At 38.4% G+C, this 26737-nt stretch overlaps 1 protein-coding gene across 8 annotated transcripts in view; it reads left to right on the forward strand.

The window, feature by feature from the left end:
* Positions 1 to 26737, forward strand: part of LOC117210322 (F-actin-monooxygenase Mical) — a 110785-nt gene that overhangs the window by 67052 nt on the left and 16996 nt on the right. For 7 of the 8 annotated variants that reach the window (XR_004488090.1, XM_033453252.1, XM_033453246.1 and 4 more), the window contains exons 2-9: positions 22874 to 23161; positions 23918 to 24242; positions 24657 to 25015; positions 25130 to 25387; positions 25614 to 25816; positions 25918 to 26051; positions 26158 to 26405; positions 26488 to 26610. Coding sequence is in view for 7 of the 8 variants with exons in the window: in XM_033453246.1 (XP_033309137.1) it covers positions 22874 to 23161; positions 23918 to 24242; positions 24657 to 25015; positions 25130 to 25387; positions 25614 to 25816; positions 25918 to 26051; positions 26158 to 26405; positions 26488 to 26610 (1938 nt within the window). In the remaining variant the exon portion in view is untranslated. Of the gene's footprint in view, positions 1 to 14555; positions 14744 to 22873; positions 23162 to 23917; positions 24243 to 24656; positions 25016 to 25129; positions 25388 to 25613; positions 25817 to 25917; positions 26052 to 26157; positions 26406 to 26487; positions 26611 to 26737 lie in introns of those variants that run through there. The other variant, XM_033453249.1, reaches the window with a different exon arrangement.

A 26737-nucleotide genomic window follows, 5' to 3' on the forward strand; every position in this document is an offset into this window, starting at 1 on the left:
AGCCTGAAAGGTGACTATAATAGGTGGCCAAATCTAATCGTAAGACCCTTTGAGTCACGATTTTCTTTTGTTATCTTTCTCCGTTAGTCATTGAACTGGAAGATTTTCCTGAATCAACAATTTCTGAAATCTTTATTAAAATCTTAAGAAGCTTCTGAGGTATATAAGGAAGTAGGAAGGTTGCTTTCGAATCAGTTTTCGTAGAAACAGCGGACTGCTCCAACGTGTTCCACGCTTTACTCTTCGAATCGTGTCTTTAATAAGAAATTTTGTATATTTGTTCGGTGGTGCAAGTTTTCTCAGTCGCCAGTGTCAAGTGTGAGGATTTGTGATCTTCGAGAACCTCAAGCGTCATTCAGAAATATCTGCTCCTTCGACATCTACAATTGTCCACACTGTGTAAGTATTCGTCGTTAGGCGTTTGTGAGAAATTGAGAAGTCCAAACGCGTAGAAAATAGATGGAAAATATTTAAACTAAAGCGATCGAGCATAGACTAGATGTGCCAAGCATAGAAAATTATACGAAATATCGAAAGTATAGTATTCTGTGTAATTAGACTGCGGATAGTTACTCGAATTCGTATCGTTGTTATAGTAATTAAAATAAAATTGGAATCTAAGTAGCGATTTGTCTCAGCTATTACAGCAAACACTTTACTTTAGGTATTCTATATAACTTTTCTATTACACGCGTTTTCGTTTATACTTTTGCGTTTAAAATTTCCCCGCAAATGCATAAAACGATCAATGTGCAGAAAACGCAGTTAATAAAGTTTCCTTCTTCAGTTTGTTCAGTCGCGTTCGTAAAAATATCGAGTTACAAATTTCCACAAATATCCACGATCCACCTATCGTTTGCACATCCGTCGCTCTAATCTAAATATTTTTCATCTATTCCACGTAGAATGTAGTATTAAATTCTGGCCAAATATCGAAGGGTTATTATTATCGATCGACAGCAATCTTCTCGATGTATCGTATCTGATCCCGTCCGATCCGCGTCACATCCCCTTAATCTGCTGCATTCCCTGCGGCAATAAAATTGCCCGCGATAGGACACAGAACGAAGGAAAATTCAATCTGTTCGTTTGGTTTGTCGGTCGCTGTAACACAGTGACACTTGTGCACACGCGTGCAGTGTCACCGGTAGCTTCTTCATCGACGCCTACGATCGCTGTAAAATTGGCCAGCTCGGACGCTCTAGTTCCGCAGGATCGCATCTCTCGTTCGCCCACCTCGGCCATCGTATTTATAGAGACACACTCACCTTCTCTTCTCTCGCTGACTGCACGTGTTGTTTCACTCGTTTGTTATTTCCCAGCGAGAAGATAATCCAAGCACGATATTCCAGCGTCCTGAAAGACGGTTGTCCGATAACTGCTCGAACTTGACTGTGATTATTGGCGATTAGGCGATTGGGTCGCGCAAGCTTAGGGTTCGATCGACGCTAGAACCAGCACAGCAGTCAAAATTATTGGTTTTACGATTTTATTTTAAAATTCCTACTTCGTGTTACGTGTTTTTCCGCAATGAATTTTATTTCTTTGTATTTATTGAAAATCAAAATAACTTTGTCTCCTGGCTACTTGTACCGATACCAGTCGAAACAATTGGTACTCGTCGAGGCGTAAAAGCGTGCCACGATCCGTTTATCGAAGCAGAATCAACCAGTTTCCTCGTTTTCTACAACTTGCCATCCGTTTTTAGAATTTTTACCGTGTGATACGATGGTGTCGATTATCAGGGAAATTCCGGACCCATCGTGATGCTCGTAAAACCATCGATGGTTCACGATGCTTTAAAGCAGGATTTTCATTAGGCAGAGATAGTCTTTGCCTCGTATGGAGCAAGATTACGAATAATACGATACAATGCTGTTGATATTCTGATTTTGTGATACAATTTAGTTATTAAAAAGGCGTACTTTTATCATCGTAAGCTTAAGTAAAGTCAGATTAATGGAATTATCGATGATTCACGAATTGTTATAATCTGTTTAAAGAATTTTGGTTAGACAGAGATATTCCTTGCTTGCGCGTTGATAAAGATATCAGAGCGAAATGATAAACGTAATTTTTGCTGATTTTATAATTTTTATGTTATTCCATATTTCTGCGATGTAATTAGGAAGAGGAGTAATCTGTTTGGTTCAAAGATACAAGCCTTTTAGCAACAGATAACAAACAGATGAATAATTTGTGAAAAAATATCAAGGACGTACCTAATACTCAAAATAAAATAATCGATCTAGATTTTTTGAAATCTATGTTTTTTTTTTTTTTTAGAGAATTGTACATACAGAACTCCAGAACTAAAAATAGAAAGACAGTTCTGGTAAACTGCTTGACAAAGTAATGTATTCTAAAATCGCATGCCCATGTAAAACAACAAATATGACTCATCTTATCGTATCTTTACACCCGAAATGTTATCGTCTTCGAATACTTTGCTTAGTTTTCTCTAATTAAAAATTCTTGCGTGTAAATTTTTGTTACACGAACCGAATGCTTTTGTCAAAAAGATTTATTTTTCTCTGTGCAACGAAACGTACCGAAGGAGGATTAAGGCTGGTTTCTCTTTTGAACGAAATTTGCAGGGTTACTCGGCCGTGTCTCTTTTAATTGCACTGTATACTTAATTCACTCTAAATATTTTCCACGCTCAACGCTGATAATGATAGAAAACGTTGCTTAAATATTCTTTACGTCGCTGATTTCTTTCAATTCTATCCGAGTATCCAGTCGAAAGATGATAATTAATCTCCTTCTTTCAATTCACATTTATCTCTTATTTCTATTCATTTATTACAACGATAACTACGTTCGTTTCAACCTCTCCAATCCCATTAACGATAAAACCACCTAGAAATAATACGACCAACATTTTCTAAATAGAACGATAACAGTCGAGTATCGCCCAATGAAATTCACATTATCTTACGAAATATTTCCACTTTTCTGCATCGTCAAGAATTTAGAATTTCTCGCGCAAAGCGACGAATTACGCGCTTTTACATTTGTCATTTGTATTTTACATTTGTCGTCGTTTCTGAGCGATGCCAACGATTAAATTCAAATTATTATTAAAAAAAAAAAAAGAAAAAGAGAGAACTCTTACGTTTATCGTTGTTTCTGCGTCGACTGATCGAAGTAATTAAAAAATAGTGCCATTAATCAGATCGAAATCGTCCTCCAAAATATGCCCTCGCCTAGATTTTAGAATTTTTCCGACCAATACGCGAGACTCTTGCGTCTATCGTCGTCTCTACACCCACTTTTTCCATCGTTCCACATATATGCATTTAGAGGTGTAACGCGCAAAGGATTCTGGGTCAAAGAAAAACCGTGTAAGCGTGAACAGAGAGAGGAGAGAAGAGTGGACGCGCTGGCTGAAAATGGTTATTGATTTTTAGGCGGCGTCCGCGGGTCCTCCGTATATTTGATACGAAACTTTTACTTTAGCAGCCGCAAGTGTAGCTTCATTGAATTCGACAGGCACGAGAGCTTCTTGTCACGTTTACCGGTCACGGATTACGCTGAATTTCATTCAGACCTGCTTTCCAACCATGACACTCCCAGATGTTCCAACTGCTTTCTTTCATCCTCGCTCCTTCCACCCAACCACTTGCAGCCTATTCCCGATCGATCTGCTTGTCTGGAAAAAAAAATTCATTAGTCACTCGTATTCCACATAGACGTATGTAAATGGCAATTATCTTCGATGAAACGCTGGATTAATAATATCCAAGCGGGCATACACGTAGACTCTATGACGCTGGAGGATATCTTTTGTAGAAGATATCGCTTGTAGACATCTTTTACGAACGTACGATGAGTGTTATAGGAAACATTTAGAAATTTCATTGGCATTAACGCGAGACTTTACTGTAATGGATACATTGGCAAAACTTGAAACGAACGTGAAAATGTACATAGAAATTACAGGATACCTGATACAAGTATAGGCGTCGCAGAGATCACACGACCATTCCAACAGACGATATTAAATCCTGTTTTGCGACCAAATTTTCAGGACAGAAAAAACAAATAAAAACAATATCACATAGAAGCTCCGCTCCCCCAGCGGCTTAAACCCAAAAATTATATTAAACACGAAAAATAAAGCGCCGACACATATTATAGTATGGCTACGTCGTACCGTTGCGTATCGGTACTTTTGCCTAAAACATCGCTACAAAAATTCACCGTTTATTGTGAATACCAAAATGTATTTAAAATTGTATCTTGGGTTTAATAGACATCTTTAAATAAAACAGACGATATTAACGCTTTGACTGCCACGCCGAAATCACACGATTCGCTGAGGACGCCACGCGAGTATTTTTATTATTCAAAGCATATAATGGCAAAATAATAATAAATCGATGATGTAAGACAACATTCTTTCACGATGGACCGTTTGTCTTATTGGTGGTCGCGGGTGACCACCGTGACGCCTTGGTAACAGTCGATAGCGAAGTATTACAACGAGGCTTCGTTTATTTCAACAAACCATTCGCATTCGTTGTCTCGTCGCGAGCAAAACGCGCGGAATATATCGTCGAAACGCGTAGAAGATGTTAGTAAACGGTATTTGCTCATTGTGTATATAATGGTAAGGTATGTGCGCACTTCTAACTTCGATTATACGATTACAAAGCATCATTTACGATTATTTTCTGAGCTGTGTTTATAACAATATTCGTAGATTACCCCGCAAAGATATCGATGCAAACACAGTGCACCGTTAGATGCAAGATTTGTTCTCGTTTCTTTTTGCCGATGTTCTAATAAAAACGTTTAATCGTTCGATGGGGCACTTTTTATTTCGAAGTATCTTCTATTTATCGGTTATGTTCAAAATGCCCTAACCGTCAATTTTCGTACAATTTTTACGATTGTAAGAAGTTGAAGCGCTCCGCTCACCAATGACCACCGTGGCAGTCAAAATGTTAATAAACTTCGATGCTACGCTTAAGATGGCTAATCATGTTGTATACTAATTTTTTTTTTTTTTTTTATTAAATGTATATTTCCGATGAATATATCTTCCATATTCTAATTTAGTCACGGTATACATATGCAGATTACCTTCAAATTTTACCAACGTAATCGCGACGCTCGTGTCGTTAAATCTCTTTACGGTGCCGATAAAGTTTGAAAATGCGCAACGCGTACAATACACGCGTGAAACTTTTCTCCGATAAATGTCCGAATACATTGGCGTAATTAATTAACATACTCGAACACGATTTACGAATTAGGTTTCCCTTCGTCCACCTGGATACCCGAGATCTTGCAAATAATTTGCAACTGTAATAATTTACAGGTATATTCGGCGCGTGGTAAGAACGCGTACAAAAGAGAAACTGATAAATCGTAAATAATTCATTTATAAGACAATATAGTGCTATGTCACGTACTACGATTAACATTCCGAACTTACACAGGGCGAGGCGAAGAGGAACGATTTTCTAGAAGAAGGTCGAACGAACGTAAAAGAATTCGCAAACAGCAAACTAGGTGTTCGATACATTTTTTAGACTTTGCTCGAGTGGGGAAAAATTTGTCCAGCAAAAAGTAGCGTGAAATCGGACTGGTAGCGTTTTAAACGGCGAGAGTGTGTCTGGTTGAAATTCTTCCGCGGAAATATGTCGTCCCATTTCGCCAGACAGACCTTTTTTTTACCCAAGCACGAAGCTGAAACCGTCTCATTCGTTGTATTTATAGACTGCTTGTCCTCCTTGCTTCTGATCATTTATGTATAAAGGCCGCCGTTACTCTGTTCCACAGGGAACAGGTATTCTACCAATGATACGCCGCTCCTTTTTCTTGCACGTGAGATACCCAAAGATAAACGTGGATGGGATAAGATCCATACGAATCTGGCTACCGAACCTTTCTTTCGCCAGCCACCTTCTCTTCTTTTTTCGTTCTATTCTTCTCCTTTCTCTCTGTTCACCTTTAGCTTTTATTATACTTGTAGAGTATGCCGACTCTTGTTCCGATTCGCGCGAAATTTTGATAAATCGATTCGGTTGTACGAATGGAACGTATTATCTTGATTGATTGCAGAGACGAATCAAGTTGTATACCGTTTGCTGGAAATTCGTTACGGTACAAAAGAGTTTGGAATTGGGACTTGCGTCTGTGTGCACGAGTATTGGTATCTTTTATAGTAGACCTTTTTACCGACTTGATAAGCCGTCTATTATAGGGTATACGTCGTAACCGTTCACTCATCTTGTCAATTATAACTCCATTTTGCAGGATTATGGTGTCTCTCGCTTGCCTCACCCTTTAAAGTTTCGTTCACTCGCCACCGTGTTATCGACCGTTGTCGAAAATTATTTTCAAAACGTTCACTTCGTGGTAAGATCGTTTAATCGATCGAATTAATTCCACTAATGGAATCTGACGAATCACGGAGTTACAAATTACGACTAGGTATTAACAAGTTTGGCATTAAAACGTGGCAAAGTTCCGCTTTAGGTACGCAATTGCAAGTCAATTTTATAAAACACCATCGTCCTATTTAACAAAATTACGAAACAGTAATACCTGCACAATAGAAATCGCCAACGTGCCACTTATAATTTGTCAATTTGCTAGCATCATCGTTACCAAATTATAGAGCGAGACGCTCCAGACTAATCGATGTAACGCAAAACGACCCAGAATTAAGTACACTTTCATAAACCATAAAATTATTACGTTTAGACGTTATAATTTTCCCCATAAATATAGCTCGCTGAAAGTGGCATGAAAGCGTATAATACGACATTGGCATTAGTATGATTGTCATTCGGAAATCGTCTCGGCCGTCGATCATGTTAAAGACGCTATATTCGTTCAAGGAACATCTTCGACCGTACGATCTTGAACACTCGTAAATACAAAGCGTTTCGCGATGTAACGATAAAGATGTACATCGTCGTGTAATCGCGCGAACCAGCCACGCATTGTTCGCGCTGTTTCTTAAATCTGGAGCGCTCGATCGTTCTTAGTAATCTGCCTCTATCTCTGGACGTAGAAAAAACCAAGGGAATGACAGTGGCTTGGTTCCAAGTTCTACCAAAACGTGGCACTACGAAACTTTGCTGCTGTAGCCGTGGTCCGTTGCTCAATAGTGTTGCTAGACTTCTAATAGATAACCCAGTGAACCGTTTGGCCGGTTGCGCTCGTTCTTTAAACCGCGTTCAACGTTTAACATTCGGGTCACTTGCCCGATCAAGCGTCGCAGGTGGTACGAGTCTTACGGTAAATTTCTGTACGCTGTTTTCAATAGGCAGTTACCGATGCGCGTGATAGTCGTTCCCTTCGATGTGAAATAAATCTGTGGTGGCAATCGTCGGTGTACGAATTTATTGCGAAGAGGTGCGTTCGAGGGTGACCGAGATAATCGCGCGAATCAACTTCATTGACGGATAGTTGACCAAGTATACGTTGACGTGGGTTAAGGTAGAGATCGGCGACGCGGTATTTCTTCGATATTTTGTAATTTATCGAGAAGAATCGGTTCGAGAATCTAGAAATCCGTACGATTCGGTCGGAAATAAGTAGCGATGAAATTGTATTTGGCAGAGATGCGATGTATACGTTGATGCGGATTGAGACAAAGATCGACGATGAGATATTTCTCAGTCGTTTGTTAATTTATCGAGAAGATTGGTTCGAGGATCTACGCGGTTACGTGAGTAATAATGATTCTCATTGGCGGATAGTTAGAGTTATGTCGCTGTGGGTTAAAACAAAGATCGGTGACGAGATATTTCCGAGGTACTTTTCATTTCATTGAGAAGCTTGGTTCAACGGTTTCTGTGCAATTTCTAACAACTTGAGTGTAAGCTGTCGCGATATTATTATACATGTTTCTAGTAGCACGTACAAAGGGAAAATATCCAACGTTACTATTTTAATAGAAAGCATAAAATCTTTGAAAAACTGCAAGTTGTTCCCGGCAGATATCTCGCTGGCAGAACCTACGCAATTTGCCTTGGAACGAATTTATTGGACAGCGAGCCACCACCTTGTCGTTAAATTTATACCGCTGCGCTGATAACTTTGCTCTACCCATCATTTTTTTTTTTTTTTTTTTTTTTTTTATAGCGTTTCGAACAAATAACATTTCTACTTCCTGCCAAGTGCTCTTGAATGCTTAAAGATTCCAATGTTTTCACATTACCCGATCATCATAATACGATACATCGTACGATTACGTAATTACTATAATATTTTTGAATCTCTTCGGTCTTATACGTTCTTCCGCTCGATAATTTTGTACCTTTTGTCTCTTAGATTCGAATCACTTGCAGCTTCAATTCTTTAAACTCTCGTTATTTTTCGTTTCACTGTTGGATTGGCAACTAAGTGGTTGCAGATCTTATCGATACCACAGAATGACAAAATCCGCGATCACTTAGTTGCCAGCTCGATACATTCTTTCGTCTACGATCAGCTCACAGATTTAAGGGGGTATTCTGGTCTAGAGGCATGAATTTCGGGCGATTTTCGAAGCTCTGTACAAGCGAAACAACAAATATTTTTGCCATCCTTCTTTTTAGCATTTGTTTATCGATATTTCGAGATTACGTGAAAAATTCGCTGAAAAAAAACTCAATATTTAAAAAGTTACGAGCTGGCAAAGTTGGGCGCTGCCAAAAAAATGGAGTGTCGCGGCGTGCATGATATCAAACCTTCTGGTCATCCGAAACAAAAAATGCGAACGGATTCTTAATTAGTATGGATGCCGCTATCGTCTGAACCTTGGAAAAGTCAATACAACATTTTTTCGCAAAATGACGGCCGTTTGAAAAAAAGTTTCTTATTTCGCACGTTTTTTTGACAATTCCGAACGTTTAAAAAATAGTAATATTAAAGATTTTGAGCTGAGCGTGGTCCGGACGATAGAGGAGTATATAAGGAATATTCAGACCAAATTTAAAATAAATCGGTTCGTTAGAACTTGAGATATCGTGCACGCCAACTACTGTTCATTTGTTCCGGTCGAACCGCAGCAGATGCCGCGTCACAAAAATAGCTGTAACTCATAAAGTAATTGAAATTTTGAAAAATCCTTTTAAGGGCATATTCTTGAATATCTAAACTTTGGAAATATGAAAAAAAAATTTTCGATTTTTTCAAATTTGTAGGCTAGAACACCCCCTTAACCGAACAGAGAAAATGATATCGATTTTCTGTGCATAATATGATTCGCGTGCAATATAAATTTGACAGTTTCTATCTCGGAACGATCGCAACGAAATAGTTAAAAATTCGGCCAGAGGCTGGAGTTTCGTTGTTTCTTGAAACGTCGAGAACCTCTCGAGAGAACAAAGGTGGAAGAAGCGAAAAGTATGAGAGCGTAGGTATAATGTGGACGTCGGATGACGCTCGTTTGCCCGGACAATTTGTGATAATGACCGGAACAGCTGATCGTGTGCTCACTACGAGAAACGATTCCTCCTCTGCCGGCGTGAAACCGCGTATATCTCAATTTGTACCGTGTGTTCGATCATCAAAGTTCGTGATTACCACGTTATATCCGTTTTCTTCGCATTAACTACCAATAGCCTCGGCGTTAATCTTTCGTTTGCTCGCTGTACAGTTGCAGAAACTTTTCACGAACATGTCATATCGTGTAAAATAAATTTTGATATTCCATTAACATTGCAACGAATACGAATATCGTTATACGGTGTTAGTAAAATTTAACCAATGCGAAAATGTATAACTACAAACGTACACTTGGTAAAAATTATACCAAAATATTTGAACATTCGATTATTCATTATTTTTATGAACCTCGATGCCCAATGGGGCCATTTAACGTTTCTCGTATGCTTGACACTTTAGGTTACTCGTGCTGTATACTAATATTTTTATGAAATATGTGTTTACGGTAAATGTGCTCTAACTTCTGTATACGTACGTTTTCGAATTGCTTTCAAATAACAATATAAACACGATAATAGTGTCACGTTAGAGCGACGAGGTGGACAATTTTCTGTGGTAAGACTGCATGTACATTTTCCATAATTTTCGTATAAAGTTGACATATCAGGTTCTTCTATAAAGTATATCTTCGTCTATATCTTCGATAAATTGTTTCGCTCCTTCTTTTCTTTCTTTTTTCTCCTTTTGAATGAAAAACATTCTTAGTTAGTTGTAATTAACGTTTTGCCATGAATTTGAACTATTAATTCTACCATTGAACTAATAATTCTGAACTTACAATTCGAATGAAATTACTATACGAATTGGCTGTAGAACCGAGCGTCTCGAATAAATCGTTACGGTCTATTTCTTTACGAAAATGATTCTTGATTAATCGATAGTCCTGAATCTAAAATTCTAACGAAATTATTATGTAACTTGAAAATGACCAGATGCTTGCGTTCGTTCTAGCGGAGATGCGCGTAAAATCTTTCTACGAAACGCAAGCCGAGTTCTAACACGGACTTGTGTCTTAATGATTCGATGTATCCGGAAAAGAAACGTCCGAGTAATTTCCGTTTCTAAGTTACTATGTCAGATGCATTAGGAAAGATACGGATCTTGAAAATCATTCGGTCAACGAGGCTTCTTAACGAATAGCTAAAGCAAGGAAACGCGTCTAGAAAACACGTCCAATTTCGAAATAAAACTCTGCGGAATCGTTAATGAACTCAAACGCTTTTCCGCTTCGTGTGATGCACGGCAGATTTTAACGATGCGAAAGAGACATCGCCGGTGAACGAACTGTGCACGCGTTAATTACTTTTGCATCATCCCAGTTGGTAGAGTCGCTACTCGTCGGTATTAATGTAACACGATTCGAATGAAACACGAAAATTTCTCTTGCAACTAGATACCTTGCAAATTAGTTCTATTAACGCATCGCCGTTGGCAAAATATGCACGCATGATACAACGTCTTATTAACACGTTCCACATCGTCCGACCCATATGGAGAAATCAAAGTTCTTTTTTCCAGAGGATACGCCTCTTTTTATATTTCTTTAACACTAGGTTTACTTTCTTTCTAGGTTTCTTTAACACTAGGTAAACGAAAATACACATTTTTTTTTTTTAAATCGATTTATTGAAATTAAGTCTGAAAGGAACAATATCAGGCTTCGAGTTTAAATAAATTATTAATAAATAAAAAGTCTTTTTTTAAAAATATTACTAAAAAAAAATGACAATAACATTAACACTAGGTTTGCGGGACCCGCCAATTTGACGGATTTCGAACTTCGAAATGAAATATCTCGAGAACCATAGCATTAATTTTAACCATTTTGCATCGTAAATTAATCATTTCATCTAAAGAATTTATACACAAAATTATTTTTTCCTAGGCTTTCTAATTTTTGAAATCTGTATGTAGTATACCTACCTCTACGGTACCCGTCAAATTGCCGGGTAAAAAAAAATATGCATTTTTCTTTAAAAAATCGATTTATGGAAATTAAGTCTGAAAGGAACAATATTAGGCTTCGCGTTTAAATAAATTATTAATAAATAAAAAATTAAATTATCGCTAAAGAAATAACAATAACGTTAACGGTACAGGGTAATCATATCTATCGAGCACATTTTTTGCAAATATACTGAATGTTGTTTGTGCATTTTCCACATACGATCTTTTTGCAATATATACAATAATTATTACTTCTATTTTTTTTTTTTTTTTGCAATAACCCACTTGGCAACTTTTTCGCACTTCTGACTTTGAAGGTGACAGAAATGAAGCGTCTGATCTTTGGCAAATGTTCTTCTTGTTTTCTCCAGCTAATTCCTCGCCTAAACAAAATATGAATTCCTTTCTGAATAATTTCGATCTGGTGCACCCGTCAAATTGACGTCCCGTAAACCTAGCGTTAATCGTATAGTCATACAGTACAGAGTATCCGTGGATTTAACAATCGACAAAAATTGTTATATAAATATAATTCATTGGAAGATTTATTAAACAGTTACGGTAAAAAATACGAAGTAGGATAGGAAACAGTAATAAACTTGCGATTATCATTAGCTGTTAATTATTCCGTTTCGACATTTTCTTCTGACAGTGATAAAAGATTGGATTTATCATCCCATGAAGCTCGTTTCGCGATCTTGTTTCGTCTCGCTGAACCGATCCTGGACTGACCAACTTTTCGTATCGATTCGACGTATATCTCACTTTTTTTTAGACTGTTCGTATATAAATTGACTTGAAATTGGAGGCGATATTTCGTATTCCTACTATACAGGGTGGTTGGTAAGTGGTGGTACAAGCGGAAAGGGGGTGATTCTACGCGAAAAAAGAAGTCGAAAATATAGAATAAAAATTTAAAAATTTAAAAAATTAAAAGAATAACGTCAATCGGGACAACGATCTACAGTGAGATCCGTTGTAACGAGACGCGATAAAGTGCACGCGTACCGAGCGAAAATTCAAAGTCGATTTTCTCGAAAACAAAGCCTCGAACGACAAATTTTTATTCTATATTTTCGACTTCTTTTTTCGCGTAGAATCATCCCCTTTCCGCTTGTACCACCAGTTACCAACCACCCTGTATATAACTTTTTAATAAAACTTTAAACGATCTTTGTTTACGCGACATGTTCCGCTTGATCGCAACGTTGTAATATAATGAACGAGTTTGGCTGTGAAAGAACAGGATAGCTCGTACTTGCAAATATAGAGATCGTGTTCAATTTACGTGCTTCTATTTCGTGTGTCTCGAAACAACCATTTGAAGGTGGTTTAACTACATTTTCCTGAGTTATCACTGCTTGCTCTCGGGACTTTGATGGAAGTATATCTACATGTTGCTCAGACCAAGGAACTGTCAAATTCGTAAACGGCATTATATTCGACGTTGTGTTATTATCTGTGAAATGGTAGATGTTTTCGTAAAATATTCTTGCGTGCGCGGTCGTCATAAATTAACGTTTAGTTATGTTACAAGAGCGCGACGTAGATCACCCTCAGTCAGCTTCGATACGATTCTTTCGTCTATTTGAGAAAGAAAGAAAGAAAGAAAAGAAGGAAGGAAGAAATTCATATAATAAAAATTATGTTAAATTAACAGACTTTATGTAATTTAGAAAGTCACAATAGCTAACGTCATCGTTATTTTCGTGGTGGAAAAATTCGAAAATTGGATTACGTCGATCGTAACGCGAATATTCCGTAATTCGCTGTTTCTTTCCAGACGCTAATTCTTCAAACGACGTAAAATTAACTTACATAGAGATTTTCAAGAACTTGTTAGGTAACGTAAGTTTTATAATAAACGTTCGTCAACCCTCGTGTTATTACTTACACTTTTCCCGGAAGCGACGTCCGATAAAAAATAAATAGCCGCGACGACTATTTTCATCGTCGACGATGATTAAAAAAAAAATGCTTTGCTGTTGCTACAAAGAGCAGCCAATAACACGGCAGACCATTTACCGATACTTTGATCTTGCGAACGTACTTTCATCTAATCTTTCGTGCGATGATTTACCGGAGAAAATGAGAAAAATTCGCGGAATTATAAAGAAATTATTCAGATAAAATCGTCTATCATTCGACGTTTGTAGTTCGTTGAACATTTTTGTGATTTACCTACATTCGTTCAGTATCCGTACTGATCGTAATTTTTCCAGAAGCAACGTTCGGGCAACACGTTCTTAACTATCTTCAACGTTCTCGTTAACAAGCTAATTAATTTTCTAATTTTCAGAAGGCATTCGCTTCTCAATAAACTCTTTAAACTTCTAGTTTGCTTTAAACTTCGAAAGACGAAGAAAGTTCACGGAATTGCGCAGATAGAATCTACGACGTTTATGGTTCACGAATATCTTGATACATTTACGTTCGTTTAATTTCTTCGTCGATTACGCGTTTCGTAGAAGCAATATTTCGACAAGATTCAATACGCCGACTATATTTTCAACGTTCTCGCCCAAATTTTAACCAACAGACCGTCGATGTTCGTACGAATCTATCCATTTTTATACTAAAAAAAAGTACATAGAGATACCTGTACATGAAAATTTGTTTCACTCCCGAAATATTACAACGAGTAATATTTCTTTAGTACTTTAGTTTACGCATTTTTCCGTATTCTTTCTGTCCATTTAAATTTCCCACAAATGCACGAAGCATACGTTTTATGTTTTATTATATATATATATATATATATATATTATATACATTTTCACATGTTGTGTACACTACGTACATTTCTATCCATTCAAATCTTTCACAAATCTCGATCTTCCATCAACGTCTCCAGAAAATATCCGCTTCTCGATAAACTCCGCAAACGTCGTCGACTCGTCAAAATTCATTCGATTGGAAGCATCCCAAACAACTATTATACGCGCCATTTATTTCGAACGAAGTATAACGTCTCATCGAACGTACACTTTACGTTCGTTCACCTTCCAGATTAATTATACCTTTCCTTCCCCCTTCCCCAGGAAACGAGGTTCGAGCACGAATAAACAGCCTTAATAATTATTTCCACCGTCGAAGTGCGTTACGAAAAAAGAAGAAAAAAAAAAAGAAAAAAGAAGGAGCAAGAGAAGGAGAGGAAAAAAGGAAGCGAAGCATCGCTTTAGAGACGGTCGATATCACGACGAGAGTTTCGCTTTGATCTCCGCAGAACGTCCATAGGGAAGGTTCTCGTGCTTCCGTTTGTCGTATGCGGAATACGCGGTGGCACGAGGACGACGACGAGGCAAAGGCATTGGCGGCAGGAGCAGCAAGTTATCAGGTCGTAAGTTCAAAGAACCGTGTGGAAGAGCATCGGGTGTATCGACTGCGGTGCGGCACACGATATTACGATCGTTCGCGAGGACGTGACCGTGCATAACGAGTCATTGTACGCCACCGTGGAGAAATTAGCGCTGGCTGCCGCCTACAGAGATAAAATTCCACGCCTCGAACTCGTAATTATCGGCTGACCCGCGAAAAGATACAGGAGACGTTCCTCCTTCGCGCGAGAGATCCTCGGAGGTGTCTTTGTTCTTTTAATCCGATAAAGGCGATGGGAAATGCGAGAGGATCGAGGTTTTCGATTTCTGCATTTGTAGTTTAGATTTGTTGCGTAGGTAAGGTAATATACCTGACGCGTTCTTTCCATCGAGCGTTTTAAATTGCGTGGTAAAATTGCCTTTTTCTTTTTCTCTTTTGGTTCAACAAGAACGTTTTGGAAATGTGTATTTGGTGCTCTTTATGGATACTGGAGCAGGGAAATTGTACTTTTTATTGATTTTTGTGTGTGTGTGTGTGTTTAAGGATGTATGGCAGTAGGAATCGTACGGTAACATTGATATTTTGAATAATATGTACGTAACACGCGGAAGCAGCAGTAGCATAAAAGTGGTATATGATGTAATAAATCAATTTTTCTTCACAACCGCGTGACGAATCGTAATAAGTTTCTTTGAGGCCATATACGTATGCCATTAATTTGATACACCCGCTAGAGCTACTTTTGAAGGAATATTTTTCTATTTGTACCTGTATTTCACATTGCATACTATTTTTCGTAGGAGAGAACATAAGCGCATATATGATACACGTTCGTTATATGAAAAAAATTTTTATTTCCATTTGCCTCCCAGCTTTGCTTTCAGTTGCACACGCAAAATAAGACGGAACAGTAACCGTAAAACTTACGCGTAAACAAGAACACATACACGTTACCAGAACACATACGCGTAAACCAGAACGGTAGACGTAAAACTTGTCGAAAAACAAAAACGCATACATAACAGATCATAACATAATTGTAACTTAAGTTAAGCTGTGTTAGCTACGCGTACAACTACCTACATTTATATACAGGGTGGTTGGTAACTGGTGGTACAGGCGGAAAGGGGGCGATTCTACGTGAAAAAAGAAGTCGAAAATATAGAATACAAATTTGTCGTTCGAGGCTTTGTTTTCGAGAAAATCGACTTTGAATTTTCGGTCGGTAGCGTGCACTTTATCGCGTCTCGTTATAACGGAACTCACTGTAGATCGTTGTCTCGATGGAAAAATTTAAACAAGAAAAAAATAAAAAAATGTTTATTCTATATTTTCGACTTCTTTTTTCGCGTAGAATCACCCCCTTTCCGCTTGTACCACCAGTTACCAACCACCCTGTACAATCGTTATAATTCAAGTTAATGTCAGTCTACGTAAATCGAAATATTGAACGCGTATGAACTAGCAATATCAGCGCTAGAACTACCGATAGTTAAGACAAAAGACTGCTCTTTAAAATATACGTCTGATAGAATATTTGTATATTTGTCGATTTACTACTTTCTTATAAAAAGAATTCTCTCGTGTTACTTTCTGCATTCTTGATATTATCAGTCCATCTGGAGCCATAATCCTTAAACGAGGATTGACAGGGTGATAAAATTGTAGACCCAACCATTTCGACCGCTGTGGTAGCTCTAGCGTTAGCAACGATATTAAAATATACGTCTGATAGAGTATTTGTATATTTGTCGATTTACTACTTTCTTACAAAAAGAATTCCCTCGTGTTATTTCGTACATTTCTGATATTATTATTCCATCTGGAACCATAATCCCTAAACGAGGATTGACAGGGTGATAAAATTGTAGACCCAACCATTTCGACCGCTGTGGTAGCTCTAGCGTCAGCAACGATATTAAAATATACGTCTGATAGAATATTTGTATATTTGTCGATTTATTACTTTCTTACAAAAAGAATTCCCTCGTGTTATTTCGTACATTTCTGATATTATCAGTCCATCTGGAACCATAATCCCTAAACGAGGAATGACAGGGTGATAAAATTGTAGACCCAACCATTTCGACCGCTGTGGTAGCTCTAGCGTCGGCAACGATATTAAAATATACGTCTGATAGAGTATTTGTATATTTGTCGATTTATTACTTTCTTACAAAAAGAATTCCCTCGTGTTATTTCGTACATTTCTGATATTATCAGTCCATGTGGAACCATAATCCCTAAACGAGGAATGACAGGGTGATAAAATTGTAGACCCAACCATTTCTACCGCTGTGGTAGCTCTAGCGTTAGCAACTATAGCGAGGCGTTTGTCAATTAGACGATGAATGACGGATGGCTTTGATTCCATTCAATACATTCGAGCAAATACTCGACTTCAAATATACAACATAGGACAATCGATAAAAAGCATGGAAGAACGGTAGAACCTCCTTTCGTCCCAAGCTTCCGCGTCAATGATCGATACTATACCTAACCCGAACGATGCTGTTTATACTTTTAAACCCTTCGATTCTTCGTTTAACACGATCGTCGTAAAAACAACTCGCTATGACGCGATACATCAAACAGTATGCACATAGCGGCGCCTCTAATCGCTTTATTGCTCGGTGTTTAGTTACAACTTCGAACAAGCTTAGTTAGAGGAACATTGGCGCTAGTAGGCCATTTGCAGCGTCTTCAGCAGCGCATTGGAAACTGCACGGCGTAGCCGACCAATCCGCATGAATTATGGGACTCGTATCGCGGAAGTCGTTTCTAAATTGATTCGTAAATCAATACCGGAGCGTGACCGAATATCTCTCCTCCTGTTCCTCGTTCACCACCTCTTTCTCTTCAGCCATAGTCCGTGGCTGATACGGGCGCCAGCGCATCGCCACGATTCTCGGCATCCCGCTGTATTTAGCTCGCACTTATCGGAAGACGAGCACCGATGATCTGTATGGTCGAGTCGAAAGGCACGCAGAAGGCATGTCGGCCAGCACCTCGTGACATTTCGAGTGGCTCGAGGATGGTCCGGGGCGACCACCTCGCCTAGATCTGCCTACTCGCCTCTCGTCGTTTCGTCTCTCTCTTTCTCTCTCTTTCTTTCCATCACCAACCTCGATCATGTTTACCATTAGAAGCGGAGTTTTCTTCCGTGAAATGCTTCTGCGTTGTTCCAATCCTGATAAATTTGGTACCGTTAGGTTTGTAAACGATTTAGGAAGTTTATAGCAGGTCCCTTAATTTCGGAATATGAACATTTACATAGAAGTATTGCCTATTGTCTTTCCGAAAGGATAATCGTAAAATTGTCTTTATATCCGTTATCCTTTTGCGTGGATGTGGTTGGAACTGTTCGATTGGAAAAAGGTAGGAAAAAAGGTTGAGACGTAGCTGGCTCGCATCGTGTGTTCCAAGATTCGTGCGACGATGGTACGACACGATACATGGTGCAAATCGAAATTGCACGGCCTAAAACTCAAATCATAAACTCTTCCGGTCACCTGTGATTCGATGATATTATTCATTTTCTTCTATTCCGAATTACCAATGAAATTCGTCGAATAAAAGGCGAGGAATATAAATGTGGAAATTGAATAGCTTGGTACTTCAGATTTTATAAATCTTCTTTATTTAATAATAACACTCTTCCAATGGCGAACAATGTACGAATTTATTCCAACAGTTGACTGAAATTAACAAATAACTAGTTCGTTAGTTTAGACCTTTCATCTTCGTTATTTAACAGCGAAATTCCTTGAGTGCCGAATATAGTATTTGTTTGAACAACCGACTGTTAAATTAATATTTACGTATCTTCTGATTAATTAAAGAAACGATTATTATACCGTCAAACAAGTAATTTGTACGGCTGAAGATACGATAGGGTTTTCTTGGTCGTTAGTTTAGACCTTTCATCTTCGTTATTTAACAGCGAAATTCCTTGAACGGTGAATATAGCATTTGTTTGAACAACCGACTGTTAAATTAATATTTACGTATCTTCTGATTAATTAAAGAAACGATTATTATACCGACAAACAAGTAATTTGTACGGCTGAAGATACGATAGGGTTTTCTTGGTCGTTAGTTTAGACCTTTCATTTTTGTTATTTAACAGCGAAATTCCTTGAACGGTGAATATAGCATTTGTTTGAACAACCGACTGTTAAATTAATATTTACGTATCTTCTGATTAATTAAGGAAACGATTATTATACCGACAAACAAGTAATTTGTGCGGCTGAAGATACAATAGGATTTTCTTGGTCGTTAGTTTAGACCTTTCATTTTTGTTATTTAACAGCGAAATTCCTTAAGTGCCGAATATAGTATTTGTTTGAACAACCGACTGTTAAATTAATATTTACGTATCTTCTGATTAATTAAAGAAACGATTATTATACCGACAAACAAGTAATTTGTGCGGCTGAAGATACAATAGGATTTTCTTGGTCGTTAGTTTAGACCTTTCATTTTTGTTATTTAACAGCGAAATTCCTTGAACGGTGAATATAGCATTTGTTTGAACAACCGACTGTTAAATTAATATTTACGTATCTTCTGATTAATTAAAGAAACGATTATTATACCGACAAACAAGTAATTTGTACGGCTGAAGATACGATAGGGTTTTCTTGGCAAAGATATGCGTCGTGTTTTACTTCGAGTACACGTGATAACCATATCGCAGGGGCACACATAACTCAGCTTTTACGTCAATTGGATTATTCGATGATCGATACGTCAAAAATCATTGGTAATTCCATAACGTTGGTTCGCAAAGCACGTGACGCTACTTTCGTCTGCCTCGTGCAACTGCAAACCTGCTCCTATCGATTTTCTATTATCTCACATAGGCTAAGCCTATCGGCGAGTACCTAGAAACGAGCCTAGAAATAACCATCCTCCTGCTGATAACATGCTAAATGTAACAAGATCTACAATTTACGTCCTTAGGTACGAGAAAATCGTGTTACGTAATCGTTTTTATCTTGAATCGATTGAAAGCACCGGTGTCATCCGTACAACATACATCGCGCCAATATTTCCACCGATATCTCACATTTTCCATTGAAACGAGCACGCGTTTTTACGAAACGTATCGACTCGAACGCGAGGCGCGGATAGCACGTTATTGTAAATTCGATAAAACGTAGGATAAATTGAAATTCGCAGCGTACGCTTCGTAAATATCGTCCGAACGTGTGTCGAGATGCGCGATCGAATCGACGATGGTGCAGAGATTTAATACGATGTCGTTAATCTTTGAACGTTGCTGTCGAAGGAAATCACGTTTGCGCTATTGTGGATGAAATTGCAATAATCGATAAAGAAGATAAATAAGGCGAGTTAATATTTCATCGGTATTCGACGTCGGCTGAAAATAGAAAATTTATTATTTCCCATGGTTGCAGTAATTAACAGGTAAATAACAGCGCGATAATGTTATTGCAAATGGTAACGTTCAAACAAAACTCGAATAAAGTAAAATTTCGCTCAAGTTAGCCTTCGAGAATCGAAGAAACAAAATATCGTAGATTATTCTGAAAAAAAAAGAAATATGGAAAATTATTCTTGGAGAAGATGTCGAAAGACATTGAAATCTCTGTGAGAAGGAGTTCACAAGTAATTCGGATATTCTATTCGATCGTCTCTATGAAATCGAACAATTTCCTACGATTTGATTAAAACTTGTCTAATATCTCCGATAGCTAAAAAGATTCTAACGTCTGTACGTGTAAAAATTTGTGGAAATGCGACGAGTCGAGCGTGTTTAATGCTTTCGTCGAGCGCCTAAACCCAGGACGAAAGAAATCAGCGTGTAGCATTGTTCCCTTTAAACAACGCGACGTTTCGCTTGTCCACGCTCGAGAGACAGAAATATTCGATACGAAAATAAAACGCGTCTGCGGTGAAAAATTCCAGGATAAATTCGTGTTGCGTCAGGGGAAAAAGGAAGGGAAAAGGATCGCGAGACGCAGAAGAAGAAACCGCAACGAGCTATCGAACGGAATAAATACGATCGATAGATGCACTGGTATTTAGGTGAATTATAGCGATCGTAAGAAACGTTCTCTGTGCCACATTAACGCTGCGCGTGAAATTTTATGTATCGTTATTTCATGCACGCTCGTTTCGCAAATTTATTTAATATCCACGTTGTTTATCGTTAATCGGCGTTCGTTCCGTTTTACCATCCAGGGCAATCTGTAAATTATCGTTGTACGAATTTAATTACGAAGCATCGTGTGCCAGGTAATTTATATCGCAAATTCGACGAATTTCTACGTGCTCCTTTTCCCTTCCACCGCCAGCGATCGGCGATAAATCTCGATCGGGAGCGAGTAGCTGGTGGTGTGCGATTATTCGATTGAAATTATTGCGTATTAACTTTGTATCAACTTCGCCTAGCGTCAGTCATCGAAGGATGTGCAGTTTTCCTGGTTAAATCAGCCTCTGTTCCTTTAAAGTCGTGGAAATAACGTCGGGACGAATAGTTCGAAACGGTACGTAGCCGCGTTACGAGTTCTCTCCCCACGGTAGCGTCACGCAAGATCCTAAAAATCGGTAATTTATTATTCTTTTGTTAGTCAAATTGAATTTCTATCGGTGAAATTTGCCTCGTTCGAATATTGGCTTGGCGACTGAGTGATTGCGGATTTTGTCATTAGGTGGTGTTGACAAAATCCGCAATCACTTAGTCGCCAACCCAATAGAATCGCCACAACAGTTAACGCGAAGACAATTGTCAGTTTTATACATATATATTGGGTTGTCCTGAAAGTGTCTTTCTTCCGCAAACGTGTTGTTTGCAACAGTGTACCTTCGTACAAACGTGAAACCAAGTCTGTGAACCGTCGCGGTGTTCATCTCGGCAGAAGAAAATGGATCGTACGTAATTCGAGAAAATAATATAAAACGAAAAACTGCGAGGCGAAGCATCGTAAATACGTTTCACGGTTTGTTCGACTTAATGCTCGATTCAGCTGTAATTGCGCCTACGATTGCTTCTAGTTCGATCGACGCTTTCTTCGTGTCAGAAATGGCAATTTGCCGCCGTTTACAACCAGGATATTTCATTTCCATACGACAAATAATCCTTTCAATTCACTCGCGCGACGACTCGTCTTTCTTTTTCCTACTTTTCCTCTGTCGTTTTCTTCGGGTTACGATCCAGTCGAAGCGACGCACCACGTACCATAGAATTTCTCATGGGACCAACACTTGTTAGATCTCCATCTACCTAAACTCTATATACCGCAATGAAATTCCTGTTATCTTGCAGTTAAACGAGTCGTCGATTAGATCCGACGTTCGACTCGATTGTTCGCCATACGTTCTTTTATTCGGTCGCCTGGAGAGTGTCTTTCTTTCGCAAACGCGTTGTTTGCGACAACGCACCTTCGTTCAAACGTGAAACCAAGTCTGTGAAACGTCGCGGTGTTCGTCTCGGCAGAAGAAAATGGATCGTACGTAATTCGACGAAATAATATAAAACGAAAAACCCTCGTGCGTCTGTTATTTCCTCGTGAAACGAAAGAAACTGCTCGGACGATCTAACGAACGTTTTAATAGGAAAGACTCGTCTTTGAAAGTTTCGCTGCGTCTCGTTGAGACTTTGAATGAAATTTTGGCGAACACAACGGCGTCTCTACGACGTCTATCAAAATTATACGACAGATCTGAGCAAACAAAGCGACAGAAATTTGCAGATACCTTTGTACTTCGATATACAAGAATTCATAAAAGGAAAAGGCGTTTCGAAAAATGAATTTTAAAAGTCGCGTTGTAATCTCCGATGTGTCCTCAGATTTATTTAGATTTAGAAAGATACCTTTCAGGCTGACTTTTATCCGACGTTTAAGACAAATATATTTTTGAAACGTGTAATGTTATGTAATATTCGGCAAAAGCCAGATACGTGTCTCTTCGATTTAGCCAAAGAGATATCTTACAGATCGATTTTTTCCCGAATCTATGGACGACATTGCGCCGCCACGGTTATCTTATCCGTAGATACGAGAAGGTTAATTTACCTGATACACGAAGCAACTTGTATTAGTAGTTGCAGTGTGTTTATGACGCTTTCGCTTACGCCGGTCGTATAACAAGATTTATAACAAGTATCAATTTGTTGCAGGTAATGGAGCATCAGCAGGGTCGAAAGCAAACAATGAACTCGACAGAGGTGGCGAAAGCCAACGAAGAGTTCGATTTGTTTTGTAATGCCACTACCTTAAAATCCATTCTTGGACATTTTCGGCATCTCTGCGAATTACTCAAGATCAGACCAAATACGATCAATCAATTTTATCCAAAATTGAGACTCAAGTTGCGATCGTGGAAGGCGCAAGCTCTATGGAAAAAATTTGATCAGAGAGCCAATCACAAATGTTACAATCGTGGCAAAGCATGCCCGAATACAAGAGTAAGTGTACCGAGAATATTTTATATCCGATTTCGTCGATCTCTTTCGTTTCTATCCTTAATTTCGTTGTATCTTGCTGTTTTTAATATTATGGCGTGACGACTGTTTTTTGGAAAAACTTCATTCACCTGAAACGATATCTATCGAGACTAACTTAAGATGACTAAAGGCGTGATCAAACGATCCAAGTACGTTTGTATATTTATTGGATCAATTTAATTAATAATTTTCAAATAATTCCACTTGTCCGCGCTTTTCAAATTACTACGTGCGTTCGTGATACGAAACGCTATCGATAGCGTTGCTCGGTAATGAGCTTCGCTTAACGTACTTCGATACACGAGAAGAGGTAAAGATTAAAAAAAATTGTACCACTTTGAATTGATTTTGGCCAGATATTTCCACTAAGCCGTGAAACGCTCTTCCGCGTTTACTATCGTAAGAAATCTGTTATAGTTTTTCAAGCGATGGAAACGTATCGCGAGAGAGGATAAAGCTAATGATCGAATTAACTATGAAAGAAAAGGGACGACATACTTGTATTGGAATACAATAAATAAATAATGTATAGAAATTAAAACACCAGCATAATTTTCAAGCCATCGAAAAAGAACAAAAATTTCAACCGTTAAAAAAAAATAATTACGATAATCTCCGTTTGAAAAGAGGAAGAGAAACTTTGCAATGTCTTCCGATATTTCGCTCGATGTTTTACTTTCAGGAAATTGGAATAACAAGGGATGTTTAATTGTTCAGGTTTTGATCATCGGAGGAGGTCCGTGTGGACTTCGCTCGGCGATAGAAGCCCAGCTGTTAGGTGCCAAGGTTGTCGTTGTGGAAAAAAGAGATCGAATGTCCAGAAACAACGTCCTTCACCTTTGGCCCTTTGTTATTCAAGATCTTCGTGGCCTAGGAGCGAAGAAATTCTTTGGGAAATTCTGCGCTGGATCTATAGATCACATCAGTATCCGCCAACTTCAGTGTATCTTGCTGAAAGTCGCTTTGATCCTCGGTGTCGAGTTCCACGAAAATGTCAGCTTCGATTCTTTGATACCGCCACCGGAGAATCAGGAAGAGGGCAGTAAGTAATCTAGTCTTTCTAACGCTCAATCGACCCCTTTTCATCCAATAATCGACCCTTTCGACGCGTGAAAGTTTATTGACCTGTGAAATGTTCAGGCTTCTATTTATCCTACCGGTTTCTTTTTTTTTTTTTTTTTTTTTTGACAACAACTGTTGATAAGAAGAAATTCTGAGGTGAAAGTATACCATACAGAGCACGTGTAACGGAAAGTTGAAAATAAATACAATAGGAAAGAACAAATTATTGTCTACTTGAAATCTCATTGGAGAAGAATCTCATTTTCTAATTTCATCGATGAAGTATCGAGTCTTTGTTTATGCGCTGCAAGAAATTCTACGAATCTTTCGTGTAACCGTTGGTCATCAAATATTCCTATAGTTTGATTTTAACGCAAGTTTGTAATTCTTTCAGAGACAGGTTGGAGAGCGAAAACTACCCCCGCTGATCATCCAGTCTGTCAATACGAGTTCGACGTGCTAATCGGCGCCGATGGCAAAAGAAATACATTGGAGGGTTTCAAGCGCAAAGAATTTCGGGGTAAATTGGCTATAGCGATAACGGCCAATTTCATAAACAAACGAACTGAAGCAGAGGCACGGGTAGAAGAGATCAGCGGAGTGGCCTTCATCTTCAATCAGAAATTTTTCAAAGAACTGTACCAAGAGACTGGTATAGATCTCGAGAATATTGTATATTACAAAGATGATACTCACTACTTCGTTATGACTGCCAAAAAGCACAGCCTTATAGATAAGGGAGTGATTCTTCAGGTACGTCATTGTATAAAAATAATTCTACGCTCGTCTATACTATATGCTATTACAGCTGTATAACGATTCTGGCTAATTATAAGCGTGATGTTAATTAATTGGAATATATTTCAGGACTATCCAGATACAGCGAAGTTGCTCGCGAAGGAAAACGTGGATCGCGAAGCATTGATGCTTTACGCCCGTGAAGCTGCTGAATTCTCTACGGAATACCAGATGATCGGTATGGAATTTGCAGTGAACCATTACGGTCAGCCAGACGTGGCTATGTTCGATTTCACGTCTATGTATGCGGCGGAGAATGCTAGCCGGATTTTGGAACGTAGGGGTCACAGACTACTTATGATCCTCGTCGGCGATAGTCTGCTCGAGGTATATCACCTGACGTCTCTATCATCCTACGCTTTAATTCCCACGATTTATCAAAGTGGCATTTTTCAATTAATTTTATCAGCTGTCCTACAATACTGCTGTACTTGTCGGATGATATTAATAATCTTCTTTGTTATTCTAAGTCTTCTTTGTTATCGGTGTATTATCGTGTATATACGTATATGTATACACATATGGTGTAATTTATATGGTATAATCTTTATAGCCATTCTGGCCAACGGGATCCGGTTGTGCGAGAGGATTTTTAAGCTCCTTGGATGCTTGCTGGGCAATCAAAAGCTGGGGTGCAAATGTATCGCCGTTAGAAGTAATTGCAGAGCGTGAATCTATTTACAGGCTACTCGGGCAGACCACGCCTGAAAATTTGAACAGGGATTACGCTGCATATACTCTGGACCCTCATACCAGGTACGATATCTATATTATTATCGCTATAAAATAAAATTATCTGCCTGATATAGTTTTATTTGCTATTTATTTACTCGTAACAAATTTTCATTCGTTTTAAGATACCCCAATTTGAACGTATCCTCTGTAACGCCAATACAAGTGCGAGGTTTAGTCGACACAGATGACCCTGACAGCATCAAGCAACCTCCTGTACAGTCTGACATCGATATTCCTAAGAAACGACGTCGCCGAGGTAGAATTGCGAATATACTTTGATTGTAGTTACATTAGAGTATTATAAAGCTTAATGTTACGTTATAAATATTATAAAGCTTAATGTTGTCGATCGTGATATATAGATTTACGTGGAGATTCGCAAGTGCATCCAGACACGCTGCTTCGCTGGTTGCAAAAACAAGTTGCCCTGTACGACTCGGTCCAAATAAAAGATATGGGTGCCTCGTTTAAGAATGGTCTGGCTATTTGTGCAATAATTCATAGATATCGACCGAATCTAATAGACTTCCATAATTTGAATCCGGATGATACGGTTACGAACAATCAGCTGGCCTTCGATATCTTAGAAAAAGAACTGAGCATACCTCCAGTAAGCTATATTTCGATTTAACTTACTGATGTACAAAACAAAAGAAGAAACAACTCGATATTCTAATTGTGAATTTTTCTAGATAATGACAGGAGAGGAAATGGCTCAATGCGACGTCCCCGATAAACTCGCCATATTTTCTTATCTCACACAGATATACGAAGTTTTCCGCGGTGAAATCCCGTACATTAAACATCCAAAATTAGTAAGTAAATTCGTACGACGTAGAACGAAGTCAGAAGATTTTTAACTGGTTTCCGTACTTTATAGTATTCGGTATCATGTCCGATATCACGGACCGCATGTTTACAGTCGTCTCAACACCTTTTAAC

This window comes from Bombus bifarius, unplaced genomic scaffold (genome assembly GCF_011952205.1).
Source record: "Bombus bifarius isolate JDL3187 unplaced genomic scaffold, Bbif_JDL3187 scf7180000008199, whole genome shotgun sequence".
Taxonomy (NCBI): domain Eukaryota; kingdom Metazoa; phylum Arthropoda; class Insecta; order Hymenoptera; family Apidae; genus Bombus; species Bombus bifarius.